General features: G+C 43.4%; 1 protein-coding gene across 1 annotated transcript; it reads left to right on the forward strand.

The window, feature by feature from the left end:
* Positions 1–8,316: 8,316 nt before the first annotated feature.
* Positions 8,317–10,344, forward strand: T265_14334 (hypothetical protein; the record flags this gene model as incomplete). Its single annotated transcript, XM_009173182.1, has 2 exons — positions 8,317–8,449; positions 10,007–10,344. Coding segments are annotated over 2 exons (471 nt in total), but the record flags the coding sequence as incomplete, so codon positions are not given.
* Between the last annotated feature and the right edge of the window lie 1,171 nt (positions 10,345–11,515).

An 11,515-nucleotide genomic window follows, 5' to 3' on the forward strand; every position in this document is an offset into this window, starting at 1 on the left:
CAAATCTAACCCAGTGAGTTATCGAAAGCCCCCTTGTTTTCTGGGATGCTTCCACCTGAGGGAACTGGAAACTAATTATCAAGCTTGCAAAGCGATACTCAGCAACTAAGCATATTTCCATTCGTCCAAACCACTGCGTGATGTGAGTTTGCTTAAACGATTACCTGAATAGATTAGTATCGAGCAGTCCGATTGCCCAAGTCGCATAATTCCTATATTTTCCTGGTTATCTAGATCCGATTTTTCGTTATTTTCCTAGTAACGGAATCTAATGATAGAATTTATGTCCTTCCCACATTCTACCGTCTTAGTGTTCCTACATGGGCACTGATGCTAATAAATAACCACAAATTAGCCCATTTTAATAGTGTAAAGTTGCGTACCGTCAAAATGCAGGCAACATGTTAACCACTGGAGCTTGAAAGTAGTTGAAGTTTCTCGGAATCTGTCCATTTGGTAGGACATTGTGACTAGAACGTTTGTTGGGGGTTATGCACGGCCGAATACGCAGGGATTTAGGTTCAGTCCGTGATGAGATGATTTCTGAAAAAAGAAACTTTTAATTCATTCTGTTCTAATTAGCCAAAAATCGGAAAAGTTATGTTTCAAGGGATAGATTTGCGCGAGAAATCTCCACGATTATTGCATTTGTGTTTGACAGCTTATCTGTAAATTTGAGCTGGAGACTAATTCTATAGCTCTGGTGGCGTAGATGGACGTTGGTTGGTGATAAAACGTTTGAAATCAAATTACCCAGCTCAGCGAACAAACCAACGACCAGACTGATTCCAGGTTTGCTATACGAAGAATCGAACAGCTTGGATTGGCCTTCGTAGTTGAGAAGAGGACTAACGGGGGCTAACGGCAAACGAAAACCCTGGATCCGGTATCTCCTAGTTTTTAATTGCTGTGGAAAATTCCAGGCAGTGTGGAGCCTTCAACAGTCATCACGTGTCTGATGTGATCCATGGATGGTTGCTTCTCGCACTGGGGGAACTAGTGCAACCCTGGATCCGGTATCTCCTAGTTTTTAATTGCTGTGGAAAATTCCAGGCAGTGTGGAGCCTTCAACAGTCATCACGTGTCTGATGTGATCCATGGATGGTTGCTTCTCGCACTGGGGTGAACTAGTGCAATCTAACATTGAGATCATCATAAAAATCCAGTTTACCCTTATCAGAATAATCAGACCCGGACCAAAACTACGACCTCGACATGGTACACTTCGCAGTTTCATTACATGGAAGCAGCTTAACAGAGTAAGGACTCAGACGTCAACGATCTGTGCAAGAGGGACTATATTTCTTCGTCCGGTTCAGAAGGAGCCCTGGTCACGTGGTTAACAGCCGTCAGGATTTGCGATGGCCATCTGACTATCGCGGCAAGGGAGAGTTACTAATGCCTCTTCTAGTCTTGTGACCGACATACAGGGAAACAACAGAAGATCTTGTCACGTCAAATTAGTAATACCGGACAAATTTTGCTGTTCAAAAATCGCCCAGCACTAAGGAAACAAGCGCTGAGCAGACACCAGTGTTCATCTTTCCTCACCAGAAATTAGATTGAGGAGGGGTGTTGCGGCGAATCCGTCAGGTTTTGTTGTGATACACAAATCCGCTGCAGATAACTGTTGAAGCGAAATCCTACTGGACATTCGATAAGAACTTACGAGCAACCTGATCACTGGCAACAGTGCTCAGAGCGGTGTTATCTGGTGGTCTATAAACAGAAAACTACTAACTACTTCGTATAAAGTCATCCAATGGATTTAGGTTGTATCGGTGATGATAACTGGGAAGGCATCACAGAAGGAGACATGAGAGACACACTGAGAGCAACCGATTACGTATTTAAAACAAGCATGGAAGTGGGGTATTATGCGACATCTGGTTCGTTGACGACAACGAGATACAGTAAATAGCCTTGGCGAATTTCATTGGATAACCACTGGAAATCCGTAACCTTCTTAAGAACTCTTCTTCAATTTGAGGACAGTCAGGAACACTAATAAGTTTGGTGGGGTCGAACAAAGTACGCACCGGTCACGACGAAAAGAACTCTTCTTCAATTTGAGGACAGTCAGGAACACTAATAAGTTTGGTGGGGTCGAACAAAGTACGCACCGGGTCACGACGAATTAAGGCACACTGTATGCCATCTGGGGCACAATGCATCCCTCAAGACCTTAAAAGCGGATAGTTAACTATTACTACTATGTCTACTATGTCTGATTCTATGTCTACTTCGTGAACTAGGAGATCCATGTAGCTTGAGGTCTCCATCTTCTATCATGAGCTTACTCCTCGTGCTTCACACGGCCTGTTTAGAAGCATTCAATAGTCCCCACCACATCTGGTCAATTAGTGCATGTCACTTTGATGCAGCAAGTTATTTCACTCGGTGTGTTTTTGCGTCTGTGATTTGCAAATCTACGGTCGTTTAGGCGTAAGTTTGTTAAAGATACAGGAAATGTTCATACGTCCGTGCCAGTTGCTGCTTGTGGTAATACACGTCAACATGGAAACATGCGTCCAATGCCCGTGATATTTGAAAGCAGGATGGCATGCAATATTGCACTACAATGTATTTGGCCCATAACGCTTCAAAACTATCACAATTGATTGTAGCTTCGGGGTTTTGCGGGCTAGGCTTTTTGTTCATAGTCTGAACGGTCGCCCTCCTGTTCTGGCGTAATTATTCCGAGGAGTTCACACAGAAGGGAAGCACTGGACTCGAGTTCCACTCTTATTAGAGTTCATCAGCCATGCGTATCCAATGTCCGTGCCCGGATTTGGACCCCGGACATCTGACATCCGAGACGAGCGTGTAACCGCAACTCCACCAACGCACGTTGGACGTAGCTGAATTCTCACGTCTGAAATTGCGAACGTGTTCACACTTGAGCGATGTGATTGGTGTGCCCGACCCATCGAACGACGACCCAGTAACTGTCCTGGTTGAGATGATCAATTGACCCGCCAGTCAGGACTTGCCAGTCAGGTAGCGTGACTCACACCTGAAACCCATTGAGCAACTTTTTGGTTGCAGTTTTGGGGTTTTGCGGGATAGGTATTTTGTTTGTTTGGTTACACGCTCGCCTTGCACGTCAAATGTCTGGGGTTCAGATCCCGGAACGGCCATTAGATATCACAATTGGGTTTTAATCATTTCAGTCGTACGCGCTCTTCTCATCCAACAACTAAAACCGTCTTGTTTGTTTAACCGCCAGGGTATTCTAGTAGGTTCTCTCATTCAGGAAAAAATAAAATGACGAAATACTTGGATAAATAGGTTTATTCGTATTCGCTTTCATGTTCTCTCCGTTACATCCATTGCACTTGGTACGGTGACAAACTTACCATCAAAACCTAATATTCCACAAACTTCGGCTAATTAGACTTTTGTGAAGTCAAAGTCCAACCTAGCTGACAAACTTTGGTAGTCAAATATCCATTAAAGTGCACTTATGTATGCCAGGTAATCACAGAACTTAGTGCGCTTGCTCAACTTTTTTTCAAAGCTCTTTGTTTTGGATTCCTTTTTTGGATCAGGGTTAATTCTCCGGGGACAAAGTCCTCGCTAGCAAGTGTGATAGATTTTTTGAGATTGGGTTGAAAAAACTTGAATAGAAGCGTACAAAGTTTAGTATCATGGTCAGCAAGTACTAAAGTCCATCAGTAAACACTATAAAATACAGGGGCTAGTAATGTTTATGCCACCGATTCTAACGATGTTGTCGTGGCTACCGGCATACGGTCTGTTGTTTTCGGCCTTCAGTTTTCGATGTATTTGCTGTGATCATTTGACAGACTTAGGAGTGCAAGAATATGTACACCCCTCTGTAAGTCAGGTGTCCCTCCAGCTTCACTCTCCAACATTGACTGACTGAATTTTGCTTGACAGACTATGTTTAGCCTTTTTCTACCATACGTCATCCTCACAGAGAGAGGCGCTCATTCAAAAGAGCAAAACTAACCGCAGGAGTGATTTACAGATACTTCACTCTTAATATGAGAAGATTACCATCACAACAGAATCAGTTCATGTTTTCTCCTAGAAATGATGAATTTGAAAACAGTGCTCCGTCTATGCATAAAACATATATCAGCTAGTTGGTTGTAGATCTGTGGTCAAACGATTCGTGACCACTAAATGCTCCCAAGCTACGAATTTTTCGATATCTTTCCCGTATAGTGGTTATCCTACTTAGGAATCCTTTCTGCAGCAACCATGAAGTTAAAAACGCAATGTTGTGTACAAAATATGCAATTATATAAACGTACCAAGTAGTTTAACGGACTAAATCCGAGGAACAGATTGAATAGCAGATGCTGCTGGCTTAGCTTCAGAATGTCGGTAAGTCGAACAGGCACACCACCGATCCGAATATGACTCCACATAAGAATAAACTACGATAAACCAGGGTTGATTTATAACCGTCCACAGTTCTCCACGCAGAAAATTTACTTCCCCGAGAAGACCACAAAAACGGGCCAATCCGAAAACAACTCATTGTGGAAACCGGAGAAGCAGCAATCGAACAAGATGAATGCGAATGTACACTATCTCACGGCGTGGCTATTCAGGCGGAAAATTTCTAAGCTGAAATGATACTGCTTCCTGAAAGGATACACCAAAAAGTGCCATTTGAACCGCAAAGCCCTCCACAAACAGTAGGCCTTTGTGTTTCTAGTCCTTGCAGAAAGCCCTATATAAGTATATAACAAATATCATTTTTCCACTTCCCGTACTCCAAGACCAGGGGGAATTCCAGTTATTCCCCTAATGCAGACTTACGGACAACACATGCGATTTCGGAAGGGTGAATCGGATCCAAAGCTTACATTCATTGCGCGTTCACATCACGCTTGTTTGAAACATCCCGCCGTCTGATGCAACTGTTCAGATGAATACATACCAAAGCGGAGAAGCAATGAACTCGAGTCTCATTCTTATTACAGCTCACCAACAGTGCACATTATTGAACGTGCAGGTGTTTGAAATCTACACACCTAACACGCCAGGCTACCGTATTACCACAATTCTGGTTGGTTTTAGTGATTGACTGAAGCACCTGGCAGGACTTTCCAGTCAGGTAGTTCGCGGACGCTTGAAATGACATACACGAGTTCTGATTAGCTGTAGACATTGTAGAATTCATGTTCACACCCCTCTGGTTCTAACAATCATTCTCCTGCCCTAGTGTAATTATTCTCGTGAGCAGTACTGTACTCGAGTTTTGTTCTTATTAGCGCCCATCAGCAGTGCATATCCCTCGCTATGTTTGGGTTGAACTCTGGTCAGCTAACACGTCAAGGGACAGTGTTAAAACAACTCCGTCTCAATACCCTGGACACACCAGAATTACCACAACTGAACGCTGGAGCAATTTGATTAGCTTTACCAGACGCTTTGAACGACGACTCCGTAATTGGATGTGTCGATAGACCGACGGTTCACATGTGTCCAGCTTCAGCTGATGGAGTAGCAATAAAACGTTCACCTTGCATGTCAGATAGTGACATCAGTAACGTGAATGTAGTTCCTCACTCAGAAACCTCACTTTCAATTAACAAGGCCATGGTTGTGATTCAGCGAAAAACCGGAATCTAGATAATGTTTAATAAATATATTCCATTCATATATGCATGCAGAGTGCCCGGTGAAGCTGGAATATGGAAGAATTGGGTGTTGCTTTTTGTCCTGTTTGTCTACATCTGTACGTTACACCATCATATCAGGGAACATCACTTCAAGTTTTACCAGATCTCTGAATCTTCATACACCGCCCCCCCCCATCAAAGACGGGAGCACGATGGATTTCAGCGGGACGTCTGAAGCGATTCAAAAATGACAACTTGCTCCACCTGTTCGGCGCCATGAGGGAAACTGCAGAACAAAGAAGACAGAGACCAACAGTCAGGCATGAAGATTTTGATGAGCAGTACCTTCCAGAAAGTTTTGATGCACGAGTTAGTTGGCCACATTGCCCATCCATAAGTGAAGTCAGAGATCAGTCCAGCTGTGGATCGTGTTGGGTGAGTGAAATTTCTCATAAGATGTAAGTTGAAATTCAGTGAAAAACCGGCCGGTTTCTTCTGATTGTACTTGTAACAGATACCCCAAAGTCTGATTGCAACCATCAACGAGGCATGGCTATTGAGAGGAAACAGGTCGTACCGTATTTAGTTGATTTTACTCCAGTCTCAACACCCAAAGCATGAACTCATTTCATAACGGAGCTGGTTATGTTACAAAATTGCGCACAAAAAGTGTAGCGTACATTTGAAGCCATCTGTTTCCAAAATCAACAGATGCTTTGCATCTATGCAGGAAAAGGTTCATCGGTAAGTAATTTCCTAAAACGAATAACAGCATACTAAATTGCTACTAATATTTTGGTTAGAAACTTGCGTAATCTGACTTACGAAAATGCGTCCTGTTCGAAAAAGAGATACAGGGATTAAACGCTTGCACCAGACCTGAAAACAGCACATTATCATACCGAATTCACGTAGTACTGCGTCTACCATGAAGAGATACACTGTGGTTTTGTGTCTTATCTACATGATTTTTCGATGTAGTTGAAAGTGTTGCTCCCTATTTGGTTTTCTACTTATCAGCCTATTGCTTATTGTGTTAATATGGTCCGAGCTGTCATTTTTATCCGTCATTGGTTGGCCAGAAATCCTGGGGAAATGGCCTTGGAGATGAGTCTTCACATGAATAACAACAAGAACAGTAGGTTTCCATAGACTCATTCGGACGAGAGATGACTGTTGCCTACCATGATCAAAATATCACAAACTGGAGTGCATAAACGTCTGTGTCATCTTATGCATACCACTCACGCCGATGTGCACTGCTTTTTCAGCGAGTGATTCGATTTGGCGGGGACAAAAGCTTACTGAAGATTACACTGGGACTCTGATCTACTGACTTAGCACAGACTTCAAGCGACCGTATCTCTGGTACTTCCCCCATCAAGGTGACAAGTACACTGAAGACAACATGTATGATGGTGTCAGAATCACCTTACTGTACATGAGGCGTGAAGGAACGGCCAACGATGAAGTGTGACATATTACTTAGAACCAGCGAACACGTGCTAAGTATTTTATCAGCCGTTACTGGTTGATTTACAAATGCATAGAAAATAAAACTTTTTGATGCGTTGAGCAGTCTGGACGGCAAAGAACGCCAACGGTCGATGAAGGATCGTATCAAACTTCGCGGTGTCCTGAGAGCAGCTGAAAGAGAACTGTAAGCAGGTCAACGCAAGGCAGGTCAGTGTTCTACCTTATCGCGCAGTAAAAGAAAAAGGCCAAAAGATAATCGAGTTCTAGAATTCCGACGATTGTTTTGAATTATTTGCATTGGTTACAATAAGGATGCTGGTCATGAATTGTTCCCTATATGAGAGCTGTCTCTCGTATTCTTAAGGCTGTACCATGTGAGGGCTGTGCAGGACAGCAGAAATTTATCCATGAGCCTGTATGTATCTGATGCAAAGTTATGGTCAGCACCGAATTTTTGGACAATCTCATTGACGGAAGCGCGTCAGTCATTTGTTTTGGAGCACGCCTCCAGGGGCATCACGTTGTCGAGTACTTCAAGGTTTCTTGTTGTATTTATCGAGGCGTGAGGAGAGATATCCGGTTTCCAGCTGGAAGCCCAGATCCCAGGTTGTTGCATAAGGTCAGGAGAACACTTAATTGTTGACCTCCCATACCGCTGGATTGGAAGAGGAGGCGCAGTTTACTGGCAAACCTGCTGAGATATTTGGGATCATCTAAAGTCTACAGGGTAAACGATCTTCCAAAGTTCATTTTGGAGGAATAGCGGTAAATACAGAATTCTCAAAAATGGGTCTTGTTTGCAGTCAGAACAATACCAAGTGAAAGTGTGAGCTATCATTTGATTCTGGTGCAAACACGTCAAGATTAAGGAACTGGGGCTAGAAGGTCGTGCATTGAATTTGGGGTAAAAATCTTCTAAAGGGAACTCGTCCAAACGTGCAAATAAGAATTCTCAGCAGCGTGTGCTAGAGTTGTCCACGGGGGTGTAACACTGATTGGACTAATTTAAACTTTCTTGTTCTAGGCATTTGGCGCAGTGGAAGCCATGAGTGATCGAATGTGCATCCACTCAAAGGGTGCTTTCAACAAAAGCCTGAGTGCTGTGGACTTGGTTTCGTGTTGTACGGACTGTGGATGTGGTTGTCATGGAGGTTATTCTCCAATCGCATGGGACTTTTGGAAGACGCACGGAATCGTGACAGGTGGATCAAAGGAAAAACCCGCTGGGTGCCGCTCATATCCTTTCCCGAGTTGTGAACACCGTGGCAAAGGGCGATACCCTCCGTGTCCGCATCAGCTGTACCCTACGCCGGAATGCATAAAACGTTGTGACACGCAAGAAATAGATTACGAAAAGGATAAAACGAGGGGTGAGTTGAAGAATTTGGAGTTTGAGATTGCTGGGTTTGTGATTTTGGGATATTTGAAAGGCTCATTAAGTGAAAGGCACCTAAACAAACACTAGTGTTGTCAGCGATTAGAACACGTAACCGTGTTACGTGAATCCCGTGGCTGAATAATGAGTGGTGCTATGTCTTGTTCGGCTTAAGCACGCTAATAGCAGCTGCTCTGACTGTTTGTCATCAGGTCTTGGTTTGAATCACTCTGGAGATTATTGGGGTACTCAATGCCAATGGTTCCCCACAAGGATGAAACAGCCGTACACTTCACCTTTACATCTAGACTGGCTTCGTTTAGGGGAAGGAGACTTGATTAAAACACATGTTGAAACGCCCTTTATTCTGGGACACATTCCAGATGGTAGGCTCAGTTCGCTCGTCGGACAGAGCATCCGAACCATTCATTTTGCTCTCAGTTATTACGATACTTGTGCTGCAAATGTGAGCGCTGTAGAACAGAGCTTATCGATTGATTGGCTCATTATAATAAAACACTTGGTTGCTATTCATTCCTCAACAAAATACCTATTACCAGCCCTTCTTCAATTTTTGACTTTTTATCTTCTGAACAGTTGGCGGACCATCATTGTTTTCACACATGCCATTTTGGAGAGGCCATCGCACGGCGCACTTAACGTGCTACTCGAACTTTATGCATCCTAGCATAGATTTAATCTCCTCACAACGAGGAAAAGCTGCTACACGTTCTACTGGTGGAAAGTAGTTAAAGATAATATGCAGGTAAATAACCACAGTGCCCCGTTTTCGATGTACTACATAGTTTATCCGGAGCCAGTTCTAAAGGAGCTTATGTAGTACTGACGATTTTATCATCTGCCGTAATTTCGTGAAACATTGTGCTGGAACTCATCAGAGGGGTCATACGAACGTGCGACTGCTTGTTGTAGACAGACACTATATCGTATGATTAGGGTGGATGTTTCACATTGTGGGCAACTTATTCTCTGAACGCGGTTTGAATTGGGCGATGATTAGCACCGAATGTGATGAGTTTTTGATCAGACACATATGTACCTTAATAGAATACCTGTTATTCAACGGCACTTAAGCAGTATGTTGTCTTTACTATGGTAGATCTGGCGAATGGTAGAAGCTGGGCTTTCTTGGGGAACGATGCAGTCCATATGTATCTAGATATAGCCAGAAGTCGGTCTACGTGCTACCTACAACTCAACCTGTGATTTACCATTTCAGCGTCACCAGTCATTTTCCGGCCCAGAGCTGACCCCTCAAATGGCAATATTTAGAGCTACCGTGTGCTCATATTTCTGCATCTTTTTTCAGCCAATACATCTTGACGAACGAATTGTAGAAGCTGGGCTTTCTTGGGGAACGATGCAGTCCATATGTATCTAGATATAGCCAGAAGTCGGTCTACGTGCTACCTACAACTCAACCTGTGATTTACCATTTCAGCGTCACCAGTCATTTTCCGGCCCAGAGCTGACCCCTCAAATGGCAATATTTAGAGCTACCGTGTGCTCATATTTCTGCATCTTTTTTCAGCCAATACATCTTACAATGTTTATCCAGCCGAAAAAGCAGTTATGAAGGAGATTATGCTCCGTGGCCCGGTTGGGGCAACTTTGCATGTGTATGAGGACTTTCTGGACTACCAATCCGGTGTGTATTTCCACGTTTGGGGTGGCCATTTAGGTGAACATGGAATTCGTATTTTGGGTTGGGGAGAGGAGGACGGTGTTCCCTATTGGTTGATTGCCAATTCCTGGAACGAAGACTGGGGTGAGAAGGGATATATGCGAGTACTCAGAGGGAGGAATGAAGGCGGAATCGTGGACCAAGTCACAGCCGGTCTACCAGACCTTTTTAACTTTCCATATTGATTATGCCATTTAACTGTAAGAGCGCTTTGAAAATTTTTTAAAATGGTGATTATGAAGCTCATGGTGTTCTTCTAGGAAATGAATCCAGAACATGGCCTATATACTCCCAAAGGCACTGGTCTTCTTATTTGTAAATATGCAGTAATGACACCATTGAAATAATCGAGTGTTCCACGGCGAAATCATGATTTTCAAGGCGAAAAACCATGAAATACGATCTTGTTGTTCTTTTCTTCACGGTAAATCAGATTTTGCTAATCTCCAAAAACTAGACACATTCTATCGTATGTACCGTCAATCAAGAATAAAAATGAAATCTGATTTTCGATTGACTGAGCGAGTGTCTGTCAAAAAACGAAAACTTTAAGAACGTGTACAGCTGAGTTTTCCTGCGCTGTTTGTAGATCAAGACACACACGATTAGTGTGTGTCAATGTGAGCTTGCTGAGTTTATCTTCTGACGACTTGATTTCACTCAAAAAGTTAGAGTTAAGCAAATAGGTGCACAGTGAAGCGAACGGGACGCTGGCGTTATAAATTCTGACCACTCCACTGAACACTGATCCTGTGTTGTCATGCTACGCCGACTGTGATCTTTACCATACTTCGAGTCGGTGCTCTGTTCCACCATTTGAGACCAGGCTCCTGAGAGATTTCTTATGGTACTGCAATTCAGACATTTGATACGGCTGGGATATCTGGTTGTAGACTGCCAAGTTGATTTCAATCGTGAAACCAGCCAGATATCTTATTCATCCCGGTCCACTTCGACTTCGATTCTAGAACCCTCGAGAATGGCACTTGTTATGGCCGACAGTTCTGATAGCCTGGTTTCACTTTGTGGGACACTGGTTGGTTGTCGTGCAATGATACTTGAACCAGACCAGTGGAATCTGCCGTACCTCGAGAAATTTCAGATCAACCGACCCCAAGATTTGGCTTGCAGTTGTAGGAACTGAGGAGAATACCATAAATTATAAAACTACATGGCGATTTGACTTGCTACACATATTGTCAAATGCCAAAGCAAAGCTTTTTGACAGCTGGTCAATGCGGCACACAAAGAGTAAAGGGCATTTCTGATTTCATTCAATTACCCAGGTATTTTGGTCCAAGAGGTCACTGAAGTGTATACCCATTGCTGTATTGGGTGTATGGTCGATCGACAATT

This window comes from Opisthorchis viverrini (genome assembly GCF_000715545.1).
Source record: "Opisthorchis viverrini unplaced genomic scaffold opera_v5_176, whole genome shotgun sequence".
NCBI classification, from domain to species: Eukaryota; Metazoa; Platyhelminthes; class Trematoda; order Opisthorchiida; family Opisthorchiidae; genus Opisthorchis; species Opisthorchis viverrini.